The 25,020-nt window shown below is 36.9% G+C and overlaps 1 protein-coding gene and 1 long non-coding RNA gene across 2 annotated transcripts; one reads left to right on the forward strand and one right to left on the reverse strand.

The window, feature by feature from the left end:
• Positions 1 to 1,058: 1,058 nt before the first annotated feature.
• On the reverse strand, positions 1,059 to 1,743 carry LOC128291749 (uncharacterized). Its single transcript, XR_008281577.1, has 2 exons — positions 1,591 to 1,743; positions 1,059 to 1,276 (listed from the first exon to the last, which is right to left on the reverse strand). It is a non-coding gene; the product is annotated as an uncharacterized LOC128291749 (long non-coding RNA).
• Positions 1,744 to 11,083: 9,340 nt separating this feature from the next.
• Positions 11,084 to 11,935, forward strand: LOC108458813 (uncharacterized). Its single transcript, XM_017758209.2, has one exon. It carries the CDS (start codon positions 11,084 to 11,086, stop codon positions 11,933 to 11,935), a length of 852 nt encoding a protein of 283 aa, XP_017613698.2.
• The last annotated feature ends 13,085 nt before the right edge of the window (positions 11,936 to 25,020 follow it).

The raw sequence follows: 25,020 nt of genomic DNA on the forward strand, positions 1-25,020 counted from the left end.
CCGAGTGTGTACTCGCTTCGAATCAGAAAATTTTTCACAAAAATTATCAATAGGGTAATTTCATAATTTCTCTAAACTTTTGGGCTAAATTATAAATAAGAAAAATATCTGTAAAAATTTTCTGAAATAATTTCTTCCGAGAATTTTCTATTTACAACTTTCTCTTCAATTCAAGTTTGTGTAAATAATGATCCAATGCTCTCTTTACATAAGGAGAGTTTAGAGAGTTCAACTATAATTAAATTAATAAAATACTATTAAGATAAGTATTAAATTTAATTTAATATTAAAATTAAAATTATTAAAATAATATTATTTTTTGAATAATTAACCTAAAATCAAACTCTTAAGTAGAGTCTTAGTAGGAGTGTAATTCTTCCAGTGCTCAACCACAAAAGACCCACTGCCACCGACCATTTTTCAGCCACCGGAATGCCACTGTCACAGTTGCCAGCACCCTGAATGGTTCAATTTCTATCGGTTCGGTCTGGGCCAATGGCGCTCTGACCAGTTCGATCCAACCAACGGTTGGATCATTGGCCCAATTTCACATACTAGGTCCAGTTCGACTAGTTTTTGGGTCTTGGTCTCGATTTTGGGCTCTCGAGCCCAATTTACAATCTCAAATCTAATTTTCAAGTTCAATTACCCACTGGGCCAATTGTCTAACTTGAAAATTAATTTTCAAAAATATCATATTAATTTTTATCAATTTGATTAATTTAATTTTACTTTATCAAAATTATTTTTCCCAAAAATCACATAGATTTTTCAAATTAATTTTTCAAGAAAATTCTTTAATCAAATTATCTAGTTGAACAATTCTTACGACCATCGAATTTAATTTCACATCGAATAAATTAACTCAATTAAATTATTTCCAAAGTCGTAAAATTTTTTTCTGATTCAAATGCAGTCCAATCGAGTTTTTGTTAAGCTAGCGGAGGGACCAATCGGACATATACAATTAGGCTCGAGTAAATTACAATTATGTCCATAAGCATCATTCTGATAATTCGCAATTACTTAATCATGTAGTTAGTCCATAAGAAGTACCATAATTGAAAATTCCTTATTGTATACTCTTTACGAAAGTAATTTGTAGGACCAAATTCATGCCATGATCCAATACAAGAAAAATAGGCACAAAAATAGACCCAAACAAGGCCCAAACGAACAGAGACTCAAAGTTGTTGCATGAGTCCTAGCGCCGCACACCTCTCACCAGCGTCCCACTCCGCCACGCCTCTCGATTCCGAGATTTTCGCAGCTATATCTTCAACAGAAAACAACAAGAAGCATAGTAACAGGAGGAGACTTGTTTTTCCCTTGTTTTATTTCTAGGCTATAAAAAGCCATTGAAAATACGGTATAAAGGGGGGTTTTTTTCCGGGGGAATCAAGAGAAATACAGAGAAATACACCAGATTTCTGAGTAAACTTTTAATACCATCCAATAGAATCAGAGGTGATTATAGTTTTTTTTTCAAGGTTTTTAGCCTTTGTTGTGCATCTACATTTTTTTCCTTTCTTTTTTTCCTTATTTTTGAAAATAATCAAACAAAGTTTTAAAAGAGAAAGGAGGGCTTACCTGGTCTTGATCCGTGAACCGGCGGTGGGGTGGAGGTGCGTGGCACCGATGATCCTCCAGGGTGGCGTAAGCTAGGTTGAATTCCTAGCAAAGAAAAATGGAAAGGGAGCAGGGAAGAAGAAGCATTCTGCTTCTTTTTGTTTGAAAAACAATTGGAATAAGAAATAAAATGGGTCCTGCAGAACCATTCAATAGCTTTTAAAGTGGCGGGGCCCACGTGTTTTGCCCTTAAGGGGTCAATTTGTGCATCAGGTCCCTATATATTTTCTTGCTGCCCAAATCTGCTTCACTTTTGTTTTTGAATTTCACCCAGCAATTTTGTGCAACTTTTAATTTGGTCCATATTAAATGCTAGGTTCAGAAATTTGGGTAAATTACATTTTTAAACCCCCTTGTTCCACGCGCCCTTCAATGAGGTCCTCCTTTCCCCTTTTATTTGTGCTCTATCCTAGAACTTCCGTTTTGATCTCAATTAAGCCCTATTTTGCTTATTTTATACACTTTTATCACAAAATTAAATTCTTTTGGTACTATTATTATTAATCGATTGCTATTTTATTTAACTATTTTAGGTTATTTTCCTATTATTTATTGTATTATTTTTTCACACTATTATTTATTATACTTATTATATCATTTTCGTTATTTTTTCTTCCATTTAATTTAGTCAATTTGAGTTATGTTTCACATTATTATATTATTTATTTATTTTATATTTGTTATATGCTTTGTATACATTTTTTTAAGTAAAACTAATTATTTTATGTATAACTTGTCATTATATGTATTACATTATTTGGCGTATCATTTTTTCTTTTGCTAATAATCATTTTTTTCTGTGTTATTTCTTTTTATATATATATATTTTATAATAATTTTAAATATAGTTTATTATACTTATTATATTTTATTCATCATATTTTATTTATTTTTTCCTACCGTTTACTACTATTATTTTACTATCATTATTTATAATTTTATATATATATATTCTTCGTTAAAGTTTTTTTTATAATTTTTAATAAACCTACTTTATTATTTTATTATTTTTATATACCATAGTTTTTTCATTGATTTTTTTATATACTAAATTATTATTATTTATTTATTTTTTCGCCTTCTTTGTTTGTTTTGAATATCAAAATATCCCTTTATCGGTTCACTCTCAAAATTTTTCAAAACATAGGCAATGTTCGATATTTAAAGAATTCAAAGGATCGTGCCCTAACGTCTTGGGTTTCGCTTTCTTGGTCTGCTTTGAATGTTCGAATACCCTCTTAAAGCTAAAAACGCACGTTTTAAAGGCAAGATCACATCTGAGGGTCAAAAATATTGTGTCCTAACGTACTAGATGTAATGTTTTACCTCAAGGTGAGATGGTCTTTAATACATATTTGACTTACCTAAATGTTTTAAAAGCCAATAAAAGGAGGATCGCGTTTTGAACTCTGTCCAAATCTTTAATTTTCGACATTGAGACACTAAATAATCAATCAAGTACCAATTTTGGGCGTGTCAAGGGTGCTAATCCTTCCTCGTACGTAACTGACTCCCGAACCAATTTTTTTATTTTCGCAGACCAAAATCGTAATTTTGAAAAATTTATTTATTTATTAAAAATGACCGTGTTTTGAGGTGAACCAATCACACCCTATTAAAAACGATTGGTGGCGACTCCCAACTTTTCATTTTCAAAGTCAATTTCCCATTTTCAAAAAATGGTTTCGACAGCTTGGCGACTCGACTGGGGACATCAGAGAGTCGAGCTGTAAATTGATTGTTTTCTATCTTATTGTCAAAAATTGGAAATTTGGTTTTTAAATCTATGATCCTCTCATTGTAATTTCTGTGTTTTTGTCAGTTTTTATCATGTGGGTTTTACTTTATTTGTCGAGTCTTTCGATATATTCTTGCATCATTTTGCATGACCGTTGTGGTCGCACCTTTTAAGTGGGAGTGAGAAACTATGCTTTCGTGAGGTTTTCACCTCCGCATAGGCTAGGGGATCACTTCCGGAATACATCTGTACTTATGTCTTCGTGAAGTTTTCACCTCCGCACAGGCATAAGGAAATGTATTCCCCTGAACCGAACTTGATCCATCTGAACCTATAATGGGCGGGGGTCGAGGAATCTGCTGGTTCAGGTACCTTTACTTTAGAACTAAATCACATATAGTGAGCTGTAGGAACCCGCCTTAGGTAGAATTACACCTAACCCTAGTGGTTTCCTGAATAGGCGGTTGATAATTTCTTGATTACTTTGATTTTTATTTTTATGCATGAATTCTAACTTAGGTTCTTCCTTCTTTCTTTAATAGTGATTGCATAACATTTTCATCCTAAAAGTAGGTGTCGATATACGGTTCGGTTCTATTAGAAAGTTTTGCCATGAAGAATGAATTCCTTGATAAAGTGAAAGACAACGCATTTGTCCAAAGATGGTCAGAGAATGCACAGTTAGAGAAAGGTGACAGTTTGAAAAAGGAGTACACGTCAGAGTTATGGGACTTTACTCGTATTAGTGTGGTTCAGAAAGATCTTCAGGAGTTGAAAGAATTATGGAGTCACTGGGATGATAAGATGAAGCAGCTACTATACTGTAATTATGGTGATGTTCCTTATCTCCTCGATGTTAAGGTAGATAGGTATTTGTTCCGCGCCATGGCTCAATTTTGGAATTCCGCCTACAATTGTTTTACCTTCGGAAAGGTGGATCTAGCACCTACTGTCGAGGAATACACAGCCTTGCTTCGCTGTCCGAGGTTTCAAGTTGATAAGATTTATTCTAGAGCTGTCAATACCCCAACCTTTGTAAAGAGGTTGATGAACATCACTGGGATGAGTGAACAGTGGGTTGAGGCTCGGGTCCAGCAGAAAGGCAGTGGAAAGTGCATCCCTTGGGAAAATTTGAGAGATCTGATCTTGACACACCTTGACATGAAGAAAAGAGTTGATGTCTTCGCCTTGAGCATTTATGGTTTGGTTATTTTCCCTAAGGCTTTAAGGCATGTAGATGAAGCAGTCGCCGATCTATTTGACCGACTAGGTAAAGGAGTCACTCCAGTTCCTACAATCCTGGCTGAGACTTTCAGATCTTTAAGTGTATGTCGGAGGTCAGGTGAAGGCAGATTTATTAGGTGTGCACAACTATTGTTAGTATGGTTTCATAGCCACTTTTGGAGGGTAGAAAAGGCCTCTTACCGACATTTTTTCGGAGATTACTCACCTTTGAAAGAGATAGTGGCCATATCGAGAAAAGATGACATAACAGAGGAAAAATGGATGGTGATACTTCAAAATCTCCAAGAAGAGGATATCGAATGGAAGGCCCCTTGGATGGTTTTTGATGAGATTCTCTACCGATGTGGGAGTTATGATTGGGTCCCTTTGTTGGGGATTTGAGGAGCCATTGGATATGCCCCTCTACTGGTATTGAGGCAATATAGATCAAGACAATTTATACCGATGACACAAGGGCTAGCTCAGAGTGGGTTCTCGTATGGGGAGAAAGACTCCAAGAAAAAGAGCCGTGAGATTTATAATGCCTGGAACCAAACTTGCCGGATAAAGAGAGTTGCTGTGAATCCAATGGTAACTCCTGAATATAACAAATGGTGGAGTAGAAGGGTTAACGATAATATCCCGAGGCCGAATTTAGAAGAAGCTCGACCAATAGAGGAATATCTGCGAGTGGTTCCCTCTGAATTGGAAATCATAAAGCAAGACTTCGAAAAGTAAACCTCAGAGTTAGAAAGGAAAATAGAGCAATTGGAGGAGGAAAAAGTATACTTAAAGTTGGATGTTGATGTTCAAAAATCCGAGGCTAAGAATTTGAGAAAGAGAAAGAGAGAAGTTGAGGAGGACCTAGACAGTCTGAAGACTGATTACAAGCAGCTGCATAAGTCAATGAGAAATGCTGGCTTAGGTAAAACGTCTGAACAGTGGAGGCAAGAAATCCAAGAGGAAAAGGCTAGGGCTGATTGGTGGGAAAGAAAGTTCCACGATGCTCAGGCACGAGAAGTCACTTGTAAAAAGAGTTTGGATGATAGCCAGAATGAAAAATAGATGTTAAGAGCTCAGATGGAGGAGTTAGAAACGGCACTACAGCATCATCGGTGTCGTAACTCAGTAATTAAATTAAGAGCTAGTCTAAGCAAGATCGAGAATTTGAAGGGGAAAGTAGAAGAACTTGAAGCTACACTTCAGAACTGTGAGTCAAATTGAATTATTGTAAGCAAATAATGAGCAACTAGGGGAGCAACTTCACCGATCTCAGGGTCAGGTCCGAGATAGGGATTACTTAATGGGTGAAGCTATAGCTCAGATACGAGAGGTGGCTGATCATTTACAAACTTTGGCGGTCCAAGCAGATGTGCTAGGAGCTAAATATAAGTTAGAATCAGATCGGGGGTGAGAGTTAGCCTACCTTCTTAGGAAAGTAAAAGCTTTGGGTGTTAGGGCAAGACCGTATATGTAATTCATTTTATGTAAAAGATTTTGTTTTTCAGTGAAGTTTTCTAAATGAAATTGAATTCGAATCGACGTCTCCTTTTTGCATTCATGTCATGCATTTGCATTACATTGCATCGCATAACATCATATACACAAAAGAACCTTATTAATTAGTGGCCATTTATCTAGTTACCACGGAACACCAGATTACTACACGAAGGAAGACAAAGGATATGGATCAGAGGTTTGAGCAAATGCAAAAGGAGATGCAAGAGCAATTGCAGGCTCAGATGCAAGAGCAGCTGGCTAAGATCCAGCAGGAAATGAGAGACCAAATGCTGGAGTCCCAGAGAAACACGCTAGAATTACAAAATAGCATGATAAGCCAGCTGACACAGCTGTTTAAAGGAGGGTCTGACAAAGGAAAAGGCCCTATGGTTGACACGAGAAATGACAATGAGGATTCCGCTTGTCCTACAAGTTTTGCGCCAGCAAACATGCAAACACAACCACCAAGGGTGTCTGTTAATGTCCAACCTCTTTATCAAACTGGTACCTCAGTACCAGTAAACTTCCCAGCGGGATCGAGCACCAACCCTAAGGATAATCTAGCAAACCCCCAGGTCCCTGACTTCGACGACGCAGCAGAGGTGGAAAAAGAAAAAACAGAACTGCCCAAACAAATGGAGGACCAATATAAATGGTTGGTGGAGAAGTTCAAGGCGTTGGAAAGTGCTGATAATTACTGCGAAATGGATGCCAGAGAGTTGAGTCTAGTCCCAGATTTAGTATTACCTCTCAAGTTCAAAATACCAGAATTTGAAAGATACAACGGAACTAGTTGCCCTGAGGCTCACATCACGATGTTTTGTCGGAGAATGACGGGTCATGTCAATAATGATCAGTTGTTGATTCACTGTTTTCAGGACAGTTTGGCTGGGGCTGCGGCCAAATGGTACAATCAGTTGAGTTGTACCCAAGTTAAGTTATGGAAGGACCTAGCTCAGGCATTCATGAAGCAGTACGGCCATATAACAGATATAGTACTGGACAGGATCACACTCCAGAATATGGAGAAGAAGCCAAGTGAAAGCTTCTGGCAGTATGCTCAGAGATGGAGAGAGGTCACTACACAGGTCCAACCACCGTTGCTAGAAAAAGAAACAACCATGCTCTTCATCAATACATTAAAGGCGCCTTTCATTACTCATATGTTAGGTAACGCAACCAAGAGCTTTGCAGACATAGTAATGTCTGGCAAAATGATAGAAAATGCCATAAGATCAGGTAAGATAGAAGTCGGAGAGAACACGAGAAGGTCAGCCCCGAAGAAAAGAGAGAATGAAGTAGGTAATGTAAGCTTAGGCTACGCAAAACCGGCCACTGTTAATCAGTCAAGGGCGATAGTCACATGCCAGCAGGCCTCACCAAGGTAGGAGCCTAACATGAGACAGAATATAGAGAAGTTTCAATTTACTCCCATACCAGTGACATATAGGGAGTTGTACAAAAGTCTGTTTGATACACATGTAGTGGCTCCTTTCCACTTAGAACCGTTGCAGCCCTCATACCCTAAGTGGTACGATACAAATGCTCAGTGCGAATACCACGCAGGGATTACGGGTCACTCGATAGAAAACTATACCTCATTCAAAAGGTGCGTGGAAAGGCTTATCAAAGCAAGTGTTCTAAAATTTGATGATACACCTGGTACAGGAAATCCGTTGCCCAGTCATACTGATAAAGGGGTAAACGCGATAATTGAGAATGTGGGAAGAAAAGTCAAGTTGAATATCGCGGAGGTGAGAACCCCATTGAAGCTAGTTTGGAATGAAATGCAGAAGAGAGGTTTAGTCCCGCAAGGGTTGGGAGATAAAATCCAAGATACACGGAATTACTGTGAGTTCCATCATGAGAAAGATCACGAGATCCAGAATTGTATTGAGTTCAGAGCCCTAGTATAGGGTCTAATGGATAATAAGGAGTTGGAGTTCTTTAAGTCTGTCGAAGAGGGGGATGTATGCTCGCTAGGAGGAGAGTCGAGTGAAGAAGGCGGCAGAGCCAGCCGTCCAGTGATAATTATTTCGAAGCCTAGAGTTAGTGAAGTAGAAGTAAGAATTACACCAAGAGTTATAATCCAGAAGCCAACAGCTTCCCCTTATAAAGATAGCCATAGGGTGCCTTAGAATTATAACTGTAGTATAGCAGTTTCAAAGAAGGAGGGTTCGATTAACACGCCAAACATAGAAACCGAACCAGCAAAAGGGAAACTCGTCATGTTTAGGCAAGAAGCAGAGAGATCAGAACCACTAGTTAATGAGCCAGTAATGAAAAAGGAAGCCAAGGAGTTCTTGAAGTTCCTAAAACACAGCGAGTATAATGTTGTGGAACAACTACACCAACAACCGGATCGCATATCGGTATTGGCTCTGCTGTTAAATTCGGAGGTCCACCGCAACTCATTGATGAAAGTGTTGAATAAAACCTATGTTGCGGATGACATTTCAGTTAACAAATTGGATCGTCTCGTCAGCAATATAAGCGCTGACAATTTCATCTCCTTCAGCGATGATGAGATACCACCCGGGGGTAGGGGGTCTATTAAGGCTCTACATGTCACTACACGTTGCAAGGGGTATACGCTACCCGGGTAGAAGTACCTCTTCAGATTGGCCCAAACATGTACGAGGTAGATTTCCTCGTGATGGATATTAAGCCTTCTTATAACTGTCTATTAGGAAGACCTTGGATTCATTCAACTGGGGTAATGCCATCCTCGCTGCATCAGAAGCTAAAGATGGTTACTGAGGGTCGGCTAATAACAATAAATGTGGAGGAGGACATTATTGCGTCAGTTACCAGTGATACACCCTACATAGAGAATGACAACGAAGCAGTTGAATGTTCATTTCGATCATTAGAGTTTGTAAACGCAACGTTTATAGCTGAAGGACACAGGATTCCGATACCTAGGATATCAAGGGCTACGAAAATGAGCCTGCAGTTGACAGTTGGGAAAGGCGCGTTACCTGGCAGAGGACTCAGAAAGCACCTTCGTGGAAAAGTTAGAGTGCCAGTCTTGGTTGGCAAGTGGGATCGCTTCGGTTTGGGATTCAGGCCAGATGCAAGCCAAGTGAAAAAGGAGTTTGAAAGGAAACAAGAACAGCGGAGAGCGAGATTGAGAAGGACAGAAGTCAGGTGGGAACCGATGAACTTCCCCCACATTTCCCAAACATTTGTATCTGGAGGGTTTATCCATTCCATACAGCATAAGGTGAAAGAAGGAATAACTGAAGATGCTAGGGGAATTTGGAGCATCAATGCCATATTTGAAGAGGAAGCAATGGAAAGAAATTTATCAGGCATTTGCCCGTATGAGCCTGGGAGTGTTTTGAATAACTGGACTGTAGAAGAAATTCCTGTAATCTTTAGAGATAACACAGAGTAATATTCAAAACCCACTTGTTGTCTTCTAGCCTAGGGACAATAAGAATCTTTCGTGAAATAGGCTCATGTTTAAACATTATTATTTTCAATAAAAATGCATTTTCATATATCGGTTCGAGCAATTATTCTTTCTTCCTTTTCATTTCATACATAATCATACCATAAAGAGGAATTATTCATTTCGTTTTCTTTTGGTATTCTCTTATACTCATAATAGGCCCCCAGATGTCAACGTCATGAGTAATGCTGATACGAGCCTGAATCTCCTTTTGAGCAAGACATGCGCTTTGAGGGATTTCAAGATTTTAAAGAGGATGAAGATCGTGGTTAATCTCCCGATTTGTTAAGGATGGTGGAGCGAGAAGATGAACAGATCCTGCCACACAAAGAGACTACTGAGATTGTGGCCCTGGAAGAGGGGAAGGAAGTTAAAATTGGCACTTGCGTTAACGAGAAAACAAGACAGAACCTCATTGAGCTGTTGCAAGAATTCAAGGACGTCTTTGCATGGTCATACCAGGATATGCCTGGTTTAAGTACCGATATCGCAGTGCACCGTGTCCCTACAAAAAAGGAGTACAAGCCAGTTCAGCAGAAGCTCCGAAGGATGAGACCCGATGTAGCAATGAAAATAAAGGAAGAAGTCAAGAATCAGTTTAATGCCGGATTCCTACAGTTGGTCAATTATTCAGAATGGGTAGCCAACGTCGTCCCTGTCCCTAAGAAAGATGGGAAAGTACGGATGTGTGTAGATTACAGAGATTTAAACAAGGCCAGCCCAAAGGATAACTTTCCATTGCCTCACATTGACACTCTAGTGGATAATACGGCAGGCTATTCACTATTCTCCTTCATGGATGGGTTCTCCGGGTACAATTAGATCAAGATGCATCCTGAGGACATGGAAAAAACCACATTCATAACTTTATGGGGAACGTTTTGCTACAAGGTGATGCCCTTCGGGCTGAAAAATGCAGGAGCCACATACCAAAGAGCCATGGTAACCTTGTTCCATGACATGATGCACAAGGAAATTGAGGTCTACGTTGACGACATGATTGCAAAATCCCGAACTGAAGAGGAGCATGTGCGAGTGTTGAGAAAATTGTTCCTGAGGTTGAGAAAATTCCAATTAAAGCTCAATCCGTCAAAATGCACCTTCGGAGCTAGGTCTGGAAAGTTACTTGGCTTCGTAGTCAGTGAGAAGGGAATAGAAGTTGACCCTGATAAAGTCAAGGCTATACAGGGGCTGCCTCCGCCAAGAACTCAGAAAGAAGTCCGAGGTTTTCTAGGGAGACTAAACTAAATCGCACGGTTTATTTCGCAACTGACAGAGAAGTGCGACCCCATATTCCGTCTTCTTAAAAAGCACAATCTTGGGGTATGGGATGATGAATGCCAAAAAACCTTTGAAAAGGTTAAACAATATTTGTCTAGTCCCCCACTGCTAACACCACCAAGCCACGGTAGACCATTGATACTATACTTAACAAGATTTGATAATTCGATGGGGTGTGTGCTCGCCAACACGATGAGGCTGGGAGAAAAGAAAGAGCGATATATTACCTCAGTAAAAAATTTACTGAGTGTGAAATGAGGTATCCGCCAATTGAGAAGCTATGTTGTGCTTTGGTGTGGACAACACGAAGGTTGAGGCAATACATGTTGTACCATACAACTTGGCTAATCTCAAAGCTAGACCCTCTCAAATACATGATGGAGTCAACCGCTTTAAATGGAAGGATGGCCCGGTGGCAGATTCTGCTCTCCGAATTTGACATAGTCTATGTAAACCAAAAAGCTGTGAAGGGGAGTGCAATAGCAGATTTCCTAGCCAGTAGAGCTTTGGAGGATTATGAACCTTTGAATTTCAATTTCCCCAATGAAGATCTAATGTATGTAGCAATCGTTGAAGGGGACATACCTAAAAATCATTCCTGGAAATTAAATTTTGACAGAGCATCAAATGCCGTTGGAAATGGAGTTGGGGCAGTACTAATATCCCCAAATAGAGATCATTATCCGTTCACTTGCAAGCTGGATTTTGACTGCACAAATAACATGAGAGAATACGAGGCATGTATTATGGGAATTCGGGCAGCTATAGACCGCGAAATCAAAGTATTAGAAGTGTACGGAGACTCTGCATTGGTAATTTATCAGCTTAAAGGCGAGTGGGAAACGAGAGATCCCAAATTGATCAGTTACCGAAAGTTAATCCTGGAGTTAATTGAAAAGTTTGATGATATTACCTTTCATTACCTCCCGCGAAGCGAGAATCAGATGGCTGATGCCTTGGCTACACTGGCTTCCATGGTCAAAGTAAATGAACAGGAGGATATGAAGCCAATTCAGATGAGTATTTGTGAGGCCCCAGCTCACTGCTGTAATGTTGATGAAGAGGAAGAGAGAGATGATCATCCTTGGTATCATGATATCTTATAATATGTGAAGAGCCGTGCGTACCCAGATAAAGCAACCGAAAATAATAAAAGAACATTGAGGAGGTTAGCCAGTGACTATGTCCTAGGCGGTGAGGTCCTATATAAGAAGAGAAAGGATCAGGTGTTGTTAAGATGTGTTGACGCTGTTGAGGCAAAGAAAATTCTAGAGGAAGTCCATGATGGTGTCTGTGGGACACATGCCAATGGTTTCACAATGGCTCGACAAATCATGAGATTCGGATATTACTGGTCTACAATGGAAGGAGATTGCATCAATTACGCTAAGAAATGCCATAAGTGTCAAATTTATGGACACAAGATCCATGTGCCTCCTTCACCCCTCCATGTTATGACTTCCCCATGGCCATTCTCAATGTGGGGCATGGACGTCATTGGGCCAATTTCGCCAAAAGCTTCCAACGGACATCGATTTATTTTTGTGGTTATTGACTACTTTACCAAATGGGTAGAGGCTGCTTCGTACGCCAATGTCACAAAGTCGGCGGTCAGCAAGTTCCTGAAGAAGGAGATCATATGTCGTTATGGTATACCAGAAAGAATCGTATCCGACAACGCGTTGAATCTGAACAACAGCGCAATAGCAGAAGTCTGCAGTTGGTTCAACATTAAACATCACAACTCATCACCATACCGCCCGAAAATGAATGGGGCGGTTGAGGCAGCTAATAAGAATATAAAGAAGATTGTGGGGAAGATGGTGGAAACTTACAAAGATTGGCATGAAAAGCTCCCATTTGCCCTTTATGCTTATCGGACATCTGCCAGAACTTCTACCGGGGCAACACCTTTCTCATTGGTTTATGGGATGGAGGCAATTTTACCTATTGAGGTCGAAATCCCTTCTCTCCGAGTTTTATCAGAGTTGAAGTTAAATGAAGCCGAATGGATCCAATCTCGTTACGATCAACTAAACTTGATTGAAGAGAAGAGGCTAAAGGCTATTCGTCATGGCCAAATGTACCAGAGGAGAATGATGCGAGCCTACAACAAAAAAGTTCGCCCTAGGGTGTTCCATGAGGGAGACTTAGTGTTGAAAAAGATTTTCCCTATGCAAAAAGATTTCAGGGGGAAATGGATGCCAAATTGGGAAGGACCCTATGTGGTAAAAAAAGCTTTCTCTGGAGGGGCATTGATACTAGCAAAGATGGATGGCAAGAGCTTGCCTAACCCGATAAATTTGGATTCTGTCAAAAGATATTTTGCTTGAAGCACTCGAGGTGAAAACCCGTAAAGGGCGCCAAAAAAAAAAAAAAGAGAGGCTAAGGTGAAAACCCGTAAAAGGTGCCTTGAGACCAAAGGGGTTTTGAGTTGAAAACCCGCAAAGGGCAATTCAAATTTCGATCCAAATTGGGGCAAGCGGCAATCTCACTACACTTGAATCGACAAAGAGGGGATAAGCTACATCTTGGGGCATCAACAAAATGCTATAGATCCTCCGGCGCATGCCAAGTTTAAAAGGTCCTCGAGGAGTTCGTGCAGAGAAACTCAAGCTGCAAACTCTGGGGGACCTATTCTATTCCTTTTCATCTGTTTTTGTATCTCAAGCAATGACTGCTTTCTTTGTTGATACATCTTTCGCAAATTCTGACTCGAATAAATTTTAGTTCTACCTATCATTATAATCTTTTTCGAGTATTTTTATTGAAATAATAATTAATGAACTAATGATGCTCTCAAAAGAAGGTTTTGCATATTACCCTGAAAGGTTTCTAAACAGTACGAGAACCTGAAACAGGACGATTATTTAGAACTCACCAAGCTTAAAAGGGCTAGAAATGTGTGAGAAATAAGGAATTAATTGCATCTCCAAGTCCTCTTCTACTGAGCTGAACAAGAAGGCATATGTCAGGGATGTTACCTTAGTAAACGACGAGCGATGACAACCCAAAAATTAAAAATGGATCATTCTCATGACATTTTGCATTTTGTGCATTTAACATCCATATTACATGTAGTTAGAAACATTTGGTTCACATTAATCATGGCATAAGCATGTCACTCTGCTACAGATGGATTCCCCAGTGGACAATGTAGCAAGATTACAGATATCATCAGCCTTATCTTCACTAAGCAGGAGTGAAGCATGTTAAATATAGCAGATCTTATCTTCGCTGAGCAGGAGCGGAGCAGATCAAATTTTGGTGAATCTTATCTCCACGTACCGGCGATGGAGCAGATTCCAATCATCAGCCTTATCTTCACCGGCGAGGAGTGAAGCAGCTATAAACCGATCTTATCTTCACCGGCGGGAATGAAGCGGATCAATTTTGATGAATCTTATCTCCACGCATCGCGATGGAGCGATTCCAATCATCGACCTTGTCTTCACCGGCGAGAGTGGAACAAAGCTAAATACCGATCTTATCTTCACCGGCAGAAGTGAAGTAAATCGAATTTTGATGAATCTTATATCCACGTACCGGAGATGGAGCAGATTCCAATCACCAGCCTTATCTTCACTGAGCAGGAGTGGAGCAGGCTATATACTAGATCTTATCTTCACCGGCGAGGAGTGAAGCGAGATCAAATTTTGCGAGTCTTATCTCTATATATCGGCAATGGAGTAGATTTCAGCCACCAGCTTTATCTTCATTGAGCAGGAGTGAAGTAGGCTAAACATACAGATCTTATCTTTACTGAGCAGGAGTAAAGCAGATCAAATTATAGCAGATCACATACCCGTGAAGCAGCAACGGAGCGTTTTGAAACAATAAGGCGCAGTGGGTTGCGGCAAGGAAGACAAGACTCAGCTGGCCCAGGCAAATTTGGCCCTTCTACAATCTTTGCTCTGTTCTCATTACACGACAATGAGCAAAGAGGGGCAGCTGTAGGACCAAATTCATGCCATGATCCAATACAAGAAATATAGGCACAAAAATAGACCCAAACAAGGCCCAAACGAACAGAGACTCAAAGTTGTTGCATGAGTCCTCGCGCCGCACGCCTCTCACCAGTGTCCCACTCCGCCACGCCTCTCGATTCTGAGATTTTTGCAGCTATATCTTCAACAGAAAACAATAAGAAGCATAGTAACAGAAGGAGACTTGTTTTTCCCTTGTTTTATTTCTAGGCTATAAAAAGCTATTGAAAATACGGTATAAATGGGGGTTTTTTTTTTCGGGGGAATCAAGAGAAATAAAGAGAAATACACAGATTTCGAGTAAACTTTTAATACCATCCAATAGAATCAAAGGTGATTATAGTTTTTTTTTTCAAGGTTTTTAGCCTTTGTTGTACATCTACATTTTTTCCTTTTTTTTTTCCTTATTTTTGAAAATAATCAAACAAAGTTTTAAAAGAGAAAGGAGGGCTTACTGGTCTTGATCCGTGAAGCCGTGGTGGGGTGGAGGTGCGTGGCACCGATGATCCTCAAGGTGGCGCAAGCTAGGTTGAATTCTAGCAAAGAAAAATGGAAAGGGAGTAGGGAAGAAGAAGCATTCGCTTCTTTTTGTTTGAAAAACAATGAGAATAAGAAATAAAATGGGTCCTGCAGAACCATTCAATAGCTTTTAAAGTGGCGGGGCCCACGTGTTTTGCCCTTAAGGGTCAATTTGTGCATCGTGTCCCTATACATTTTCTTGCTGCCCAAATCGCTTCACTTTTGTTTTGAATTTCACCCGACAATTTTGTGCAACTTTTAATTTGGTCCATATTAAATGCTAGGTTCGAAATTTGGGTAAATTACATTTTAAACCCCTTGTTCCACGCGCCTTCAATGAGGTCCTCCTTTCCCCTTTTATTTGTGCTTTATCCTAGAACTTCCGTTTTGATCTCAATTAAGCCCTATTTTGCTTATTTTAAACACTTTTATCACAAAATTAAATTCTCTTGGTACTATTATTATTAATCTATTGCTATTTTATTTAACTATTTTAGGTTATTTTCCTATTATTTATTGTATTATTTTTTTTTACACTATTATTTATTATACTTATTATATCATTTTCGTTATTTTTTCTTCCATTTAATTTAGTCAATTTGAGTTATGTTTCACATTATTATATTATTTATTTATTTTTATATTTGTTATATGCTTTGTATACATTTTTTAAGTAAAACTAATTATTTTATGTATAACTTGTCATTATATGTATTACATTATTTGGCATATCATTTTTTCTTTTGCTAATAATCATTTTTTTCTGTGTTATTTCTTTTTATATATATATATTTTATAATAATTTTAAATATAGTTTATTATACTTATTATATTTTATTCATCATTTTTTTTCCTACCGTTTACTACTATTATTTTACTATCATTATTTATAATTTTTATATGTATATATTCTTCGTTAAAGTTTTTTTTATAATTTTAATAAACCTACTTTATTATTTTATTATTTTTATATACCATAGTTTTTTCATTGATTTTTTTATATACTAAATTATTATTTTTTTTTTTTTTTTCGCCTTCTTTGTTTGTTTTGAATATCAAAATATCCCTTTATCGGTTCACTCTCAAAATTTTTCAAAACATAGGCAATGTTCGATATTTAAAGAATTCAAAGGATCGTGCCCTAACGTACTGGGTTTCGCTTTCTTGGTCTGCTTTGAATGTTCGAATACCCTCTTAAAGCTAAAAACGCACGTTTTAAAGGCAAGATCACATCTGAGGGTCAAAAATATTGTGTCCTAACGTACTGGATGTAACGTTTTACCTCAAGGTAAGATGGTCTTTAATACACATTTGACTTACCTAAATGTTTTAAAAGCCAATAAAAGGAGGATCGCGTTTTGAACTCTGTCCAAATCTTTAATTTTTGACATTGAGACACTAAATAATCAATCAAGTACCAATTTTGGGCGTGTCGAGGGTGCTAATCCTTCCTCGTACGTAACTGACTCCCGAACCAATTTTTTATTTTCGTAGACCAAAATCGTCGTTTTGAAAATTTTATTTATTTGTTAAAAACGACCGTGTTTTGAGGTGAACCAATCACACCCTATTAAAAACGATTGGTGGCGACTCCCAACTTTTCATTTTCAAAGTCAATTTCCCGTTTTCAAAAAATGGTTTCGACATAATTCATTCAACTGTTTTGTCCAATAACCTCCTCAGGGGTGTGTTACATTCATATGATATCCTTAATTCCTTTGAGTTAAATTCGTTCACTCAATACAGTCCTCTTTTATCTCATTGTCACCATTGTGTCTTCTTAATGATTAATATGATCATTGTTAACTAATGACTGTGATAAATTGCTCGATCAAGAACGAGCAACCCGTGGTCATGTTTCATACTTATCAATCCACACAATGCCAGTGAAAGGATATCGTTAAATCCTTAATCGAGCTATGAATCTCATTATTTCTAGTAAAACCATGTCATACACAAGTCATGTACCCAACATACCAGTTATCGGCTCGACCATCATTGGAGCATAAGCCTCCATTTATATCAAAACACATGAGTTACATACGCATGGTCAGTGACTAACTCAGGATTTAGGCAAGTCACACCATAAACGTTACAAGTGAATTAATTCACAAACAAGGTCAGAATTAATTCAACTTGGGTTCGGTCCAATGTATCATCCTTCCAATGAATACATCTATGTATCTACCCATAGATTCAATTGATCCGATATCCAAGACTAGCCATCTCCCTAATTGGAATTGTAGACGACATAATAATCCTTCTAAGTATTTAAATCAAATGCTCACTTTGATTTTTACGGGATTACGGACTCGTTTAGATCATCTACTGAAGTAAGTTATCTTTCTCGCAATGTAAATGTTCTTACAATGCCACTTATCATCAATTTTAACTTAGACAATCAATGAGGTAATATTTGTTTGTCACAATTTCGCTATACATACAAAATATGAAAGATAGAAATACAAATGACATAATAGTGAACTATGAAATTTATCTATTCATTGTTCAAATACATAGAAAACAATTACATGTTTACTACAATATGGGCACCTTTCCCAATATTAAGATATTATTATTCTACTTGAAAATAGTGAGAATTTATTTTCCAAGTATAAATTCTATTTTCCGGAAAAAATAATTCTAACGATTTCTATTGGAAAGAGATTTTTTTCACTGAAAGTAAAGTAAATAATTTATGGTTCTGTGTTTGATTCAACTTCGTTTGAGGCCACACTCAAAGTAGTTCGTGGTACGAGAATAACAGATAAGGTCATTCAGTTGAAAGCCAGAAATGACAAGGATCCATCTAGCTAAAAACATAGGTGCGATTTTGGTAAAAAGTTTATTACTATAAATATCACAAACTGACTCGATTTTTAAAATTTTAATTTTCTGTTGTGCAAGAAAATCGTTTTTGAATCTGATTTTTTCCAACATGAAAACCATGGGGTTAGTAAAAGCCCTAATTGTAACAGCCTAATTTCAGTGGTGTCGAAAATAGTGGTTTTGGGACCACAATTCTGACGAGTGAGTAAATGTTTTAATATTTATTTAATGTCTATAGGGTTAGTTTAAGGTAGTTTTAAATTTTTATTTAGAAATTTTGAAGTTTAAATGGTTAATTAGGTAAAGAGGATTAAATTGAAAAAGATTCAAAAGTTGAATTCTATTAGTTTAAAAGGACTAAATGGCTATGGAAAAGAAAGCTAATGGACTTAGATGGTATTTATACCATATGAAAAGTTAATGGACAATTATGATTTATTTTTGTCATTTTGTAAACTAATAAACTAAGGGTAAATTAGTAATTTAATAAATAGATCTTAAATTAAAATAAAACAAACTAGTATCATCTTCATTAGTCGTCTTCTCCACCAAAAATTGAAGAGATAAAACACAATTTTTATAGCTTTAAGGTTCAGCCAATTCAAGAGCTTGCATGGTAAGATTTTGTAACCTGCTTTTTGTGATTTTTATGTTTTTGAGCTCATTTTAGCTTAAACTACTTAGCCTAGGGGTTAATTTGAAAAACTATTAAAGGTTGAGGGACTTTCCATGATTGTTTTTTAATGTGTTTTAATTTTTATTGATAGATTATTAAACTTGATTGCTAAACAACCTTGTTTTGTTAAGTGATTTTTGAATTTAAGGTTTAAGGATTAAATTGTTTAAATGGTAAATTCCTTGAATTTTGAATGAAATGAGCAAAAATGTGGATTGATATAAGTATAGGAAAGAATAAAATAACATGTATAGGACCTTTTTATAATGAATGTCTTTGAGTATGATAATGATCATTTTGGGATGAATAAGACTTTGGAGTACATATTTTGGCAAGTTAGACCTATAATGCTTAGGCAAGTTTAAGTGTTTTGGTCATTTTTAAGTGCTTGTAATATATGGACCTTATGGTGTGTTTATGGTAATATGTGAATGGTTGAAATTAATGTCATTAGGTAGTTAAATGAAATAGGTTTTGTGTCTAAAGAATGGCAATATAGCCTTTTATGATTGAAGTGGTTTTAGTATAAATGTGGTGCCTTTGAATGGCATATTGGTTATATGAAATAAGTTGTTTGAATTGGTATGTTAAATGTGTTTTGAAAGATTTTTAGGTCTATTAAATGTATGCACAAATGGTATGGATGATTGGATTTGTTTTGGTCTTGAAATGGCTTATTTTTAGGGTCAAATTATGGAGCATACAACTTGGGAAACGAGCTGTCACACGGTCGTGTGTCACAAGTCAGAGAATTACACTGTCTGGCACATGGCCTGAGACATGGCCGTGTGACCTAACTCAGTGAGTTACACGGACTGGGACATGGTCGTGTATCTCTTTGTTCGATGTTACACGATCTGGGCTAGGTCATGTACCTAGCCACACAACCGTGTGACCCCTGTTTTCAAAATTTTTAACTTTTTTCCAAATTTTTTGATTTGTTTCGATTTAGTCTCAGATTGATCTCAAACTATTTTTAGGGCCTCAAAGGCCTGATTTAAGGCTCAAATGTATAGATGTTTGCTAGGTTTGCGATAAATTTTTAAGTAATTATGTTTTGAATTTAATTGTTCGAATTTGCATAGTAATGCTCTGTAACCCTAATCTGAAGACTAAGAAGGGTTAGGGGTATCCATACTGATCAATAGGTGGTGTATCCATCGGTATAAAATTTGAGGTTGGAGATTATGATGAACTTAATGCATGTACTCTCGATCGCAACCTCAAATGGGGTCTTGTTAGCCTTCTATGACAAATTTTTCTACTCCTTTCCTCTTCCGAAAATAGATATGACTTACCGTGAAGTTTAAACTGTGTCATGTAATCGAAGGTCGTCAAATTCGATTTTCATCGGTGTTTCCCCGCAAGTCAATCTTGTGAAGTTCATCGAGCTCTTGGGGTGAGGACAGTATATTTTTCACAAACCCAAATTGGCGCATCATTCTGTAAGATTCGTTCATCTCAACCATTGCAAAAACTATCAATGGCTATTCAACATGCCAAATATTGTGATTCGTCAAAAATTCGGTCAGGATGCATTCTAGAATTCTCAAATTAGAGTATCACATCCATTCAAACTACATTACAAAATTATAAATTTTATTACATACCTAATATTGAATTTCAAATCCTTATGTAATTATTATATAATTGAATATTTCAAAAACTAACCTTGACTTCTAGCCATTGATCTAACGATAACTGGATATCTTCAAACTCATTTGGTATACCCACATAACTTACTTCATTATTCCACCTATTCAAATAATATGTTATTCCAAAAATATAATAATGAAAATAAATAATATGATAATTATATTATTAAATGAATATTATCTTATTACGAGTGAAAATTAATAAAGGAAGTTTATTCGTAGATGTAAAAATGGTAAGCTTACCATCTCATGACTAAAAAATGAGTATACAACCACCGATTTTTATTTTCTATACTTCAGTTCCCTAACACATCACTTGATATAATGTAGCCAAGACAACTGATCCCCAACTAATTTGTTCAGCTTCTTTTAAGTCGATTAGTTATAAGAACCACCTTAAATGTACTAGATTTCGAGATTTATCTGGTATTAGAAGACCGCCGATCAACCTCAGTATGAATGCTCAAGCAAATTATTGTATTTCAACTATACTAAAAGAGTTATCGAGATGTTAAAATTTATCTTCTAGCCGTTGTATATCTATTCAGCTATCACTAAACTTGTTCGGCACCTTGCCTAATAGTTGGTGGAAAATTGCACTCCAATCACCAACATGCACTACCCTTATAACAATTGGCCCATCAATTGACAAACTGAGTTGTAATGCCACATCCTCGATTGTAATCGTACACTCACCACATGGAAGATGGAATGTGTGTGTCTTAGGTCTCCATCTTTCCAGCAAAGTACTGATAAGTGCAGACTCCAAGTTTTTCCTGCCAAGCATACGGAACACATGTAAGAATCCAGCCTCTTCCAAGTGTTGTTCAATAACACGCGCTACTCTCACACTTAAATTGTGTATATAAGCTTTAATAATCTAATCTTCGTCCTAGTTATATAAATATAAAAAATATAAAAAATAATATTATTAGCAACTTAATAATTATATTAATTAAAATAAAATAATATAAAATAATATTTTCTTACCATTTGTAATTGGACGTCGAAAATGTGTTTGTGATCCAAATGAATTAGAGGTGTGAAAATAAAATAAAATAAAATAAAAAAACACACAGATTTTACCTGGAAACCCTATTGAAGAAAAAACCACGGGCAGAGGAGAAGAAAATTCACTATATCGAATTCGAATAATTACAAGAGGAATAGACTATGTCTATTTATAGGCTTGTAAAGCCATATTCTAATAGGAGTGTAGTAAGATTGAAACACCTTATTCTAATTAATATAAAATAGATGGAGTTTAATAAGGTTTAAAAAACCTTATTCTAAAATAAAATAAAAGAAGTGTAGTTCTATATGGATTTACTTTTATTTTATTTTACCACTGTATTTTATTTAAATAAGGATTTGAGTCACGTAATTCTAACAATCTCCACCTTGAATTCTCAATGAACAAGTTCTTCATCGCGAACTCTCAATGAACAAGTTCTCCACCTCTTCCATAAAACCCCTTAAGGGTTTAACTTCAACCAAGTCTAAGTAATGCTCAAACTTGGTTATAGGAAGTGACTTAGTCATCATATCTGCAGGATTTTCATGAGTACTAATTTTGCTCACAACAATATCACCACGAGCAATAATATCACGAACAAAATGATACCAAATATCAATGTGTGTTGTTCTCTCATGAAACATTTGATCTTTTGCAAGGAAGATTACACTCTGACTGTCACAAAATATTGTACTGATTTGAAAGTCTTCATTGAGTTCACTAAAGAGTCCCTTCAACCAAATAGCTTCTTTACAAGCCTGAGTAATTGCCATGTACCCAGCTTCAGTGGCAGACAAAGCGACTGTAGTTTGCAAAGTAACTTTCCAATTGATTGCACAACCTCCGATTGTAAAGACATAACCTTTGAGAGATCTTCTTTGATCAAGGTCTCCAGCAAAATCAGCATCAACATACCTAATGACTCCATCTTTAATTCTTTCAAACTGTAAGCAAACATCAGTAGTACCTCGTAAGTATCTTAAAATCTACTGAACTGCTTTCCAATGTTCTTTATCGGGATTCACCATGTATCTACTAACTACACTGACTGCATATGATAAATCTAGATGTGAACAAACTATAGCATACATGAGAGATCCCACTGCACTAGAGTATGGAACATGTGATATGTACTTAATCTCATCATCTGATTTTGGAGACAAAGCCGATGAAAGTCTGAAATGGGCTACTAAAGGAGTACTAACAGGCTTAGCACTTTGCATATTGAACCTGCAAAGAACTTTCTCAATGTACCACTTCTGACTTAGGTACAATTTACTTGCTTTTCTATCTCTGAGAATCTCCATACCAAGTATCTTCTTTGTTGGTCTCAAATCTTTCATCTCAAATTCTTCACTTAGTTGGGCTTTGATCTTTCTTATCTCTTTTTTATCTTTTGTTTCTATCAACATATCATCAACATAAAAAAGTAGATACACAAAAGAACCATCACTGTTTTTCTTAAAGTAAATACAACTGTCAAAACTATTTTTTTTTTTTTGAAATCATGAGAAGTCATAAAGGAATCAAACCTCTTGTATCACTGTCTTGGTGACTGTTTCAAATTGTAAAGGGACTTTTTCAGTAAGCAAACATAGTCCTCTTTATCTGAGACTGTAAAACCCTCTGGTTGTTGCATGTAAATATCCTGCTCAAGTTCTCCATGCAAAAATACAGTTTTTATATCTAACTGCTCAAACTCCAAATCATGCATGGCCACAATACCAAGCAAAGTTCGAATTGAACTATGATTCACAACTGGGGAGAACACATCTGTGAAGTCCACTCCTAGAATTTGACTGTAACCCTTTGCAACAAGCCTTGCTTTATATCTAGGTTCTTCAACTCCTGAAGTCTCTTCTTTCTTTTTAAACACCCATTTACAATGAACAGCCTTTTTACCTTTAGGAAGCTTCACAAGATCCCATGTTCTATTTTTGTAGAGTGGTTCAATCTCCTCTTGCATAGCAAACATCCACTTTTCTGAGTCTTCATAGCTAACCGCCTCAGAATAATTAGATGGCTCTTAGTTTGCATCTATATCTTTAGCCATATTTAAAGCATAAGCAACTAGATTAGCCTAGGCATACTTCTTCGAAGGTTTGATTTCTCTTCTAGTTCTTTTTTTAGCGATAGAGTATTGTGGTGAGGAAGCAACTCTATTCTCAATTTTTGTACTGGTTTGAGGAGTCGACTCTATATTAATCTGATGCTCCACCTGCTTTTGATTTTCTTTATTGGAAGAGTCTTTAAGAGATAAGTTAGGTAGTGTAGCAGTTTCATCAAAAACAACATCTCTGCTAATCTTAACTTTTTTATTTTCAGGACACCATAACTTATACCCTTTTACACTAGCTTTATAACCAAGAAAAACACATTTAATGGATCTCAGTTCCAATTTTCTATTATCAATATAAGCATACCTAGGACACCCAAAGATATTTAAATTAGAATAATTAGCAGGATTACCAGACCATACCTCTTGTGGAGTCTTTTTCTCAATGGCAACGGATGGAGGTCGGTTGATCAAAAAATGCAGTAGAGGTTGCTTCTGCCCAAAACAACTTTAGTAAGTTGGCATTTGACAACATAATCGAACTTTTTCTATAATCGTTCTGTTCATTCGTCCTGCAACTCCGTTTTGCTGTGGAGTATGGTTAACTGTCAAGTGTCTCATGATCCCTTCTGACTTGCACAATCTATTAAACTTATCAGAACAAAACTCTATGCCATTGTCTGTACGGAGGTATTTTATTTGTTTTTCCGTTTAATTTTCAATCATAATTTTTCAAGACTTAAATACGGAAAACACATCGCTTTTCTGCTTTAGGAAGAACGCCCAGACTTTTCTGAAAAAATCATCAATAAAAGTTAGCATATAATTAGCTCCACCTCTCAAAGGCACTCTGGATGGCCCCCACAGATCAGAATGAATATAATCCAATGTTCCCTTCGTGTTATGGATTCCTCTGGTGAATCGAACTCTCTTTTGCTTCCCAAAAACACAGTGCTCACAAAACTTCAGTTTGCAAATTCCTTACCCATCAAGAAGTCCTCTTTTGCTCAATTCTACCATGTCATTCTCACTCATATGCCCTAGGCGCATATGCAAAATTTTAGTAATATCATCATCTGACAAGGAAAAGAAAGCGACAGCTACATCACCAGTAACAGTAGAACCCTGCAAAACATATAACTTGGCAGTCTTTCTCTGCCATTTTATCACAACAAGGGAACCTTTGGAAATCTTTAAAACCCCACTTTCAGCTGTGTATCTGTACCCTTTTGAATCAAGAGTACTCAACGAAATTAAATTTCTCTTCAATTCTGGAACATGTCGTACGTCACTAAGTATTCTGACAATTCTATCAAATATCTTAACTTTAATTGTTCCAACACCTGTGATTTTACACGAAGCATTATTTCTCATCAAAACAACACCTTCAGACACTATTTCGTAAGTTGTAAACCAATCCCAATTGGGACTCATGTGGAAGGTGTAGCCTGAATC

The sequence above is a fragment of the Gossypium arboreum genome, chromosome 4 (genome assembly GCF_025698485.1).
Source record: "Gossypium arboreum isolate Shixiya-1 chromosome 4, ASM2569848v2, whole genome shotgun sequence".
Classification (NCBI taxonomy): Eukaryota; Viridiplantae; Streptophyta; class Magnoliopsida; order Malvales; family Malvaceae; genus Gossypium; species Gossypium arboreum.

What these genes read in the sequence shown, in the direction of transcription:
- LOC108458813 (XM_017758209.2), top strand. Translation starts at nt 11,084, where the DNA reads ATGAGGTATCCGCCAATTGAGAAGCTATGTTGTGCTTTGGTGTGGACA.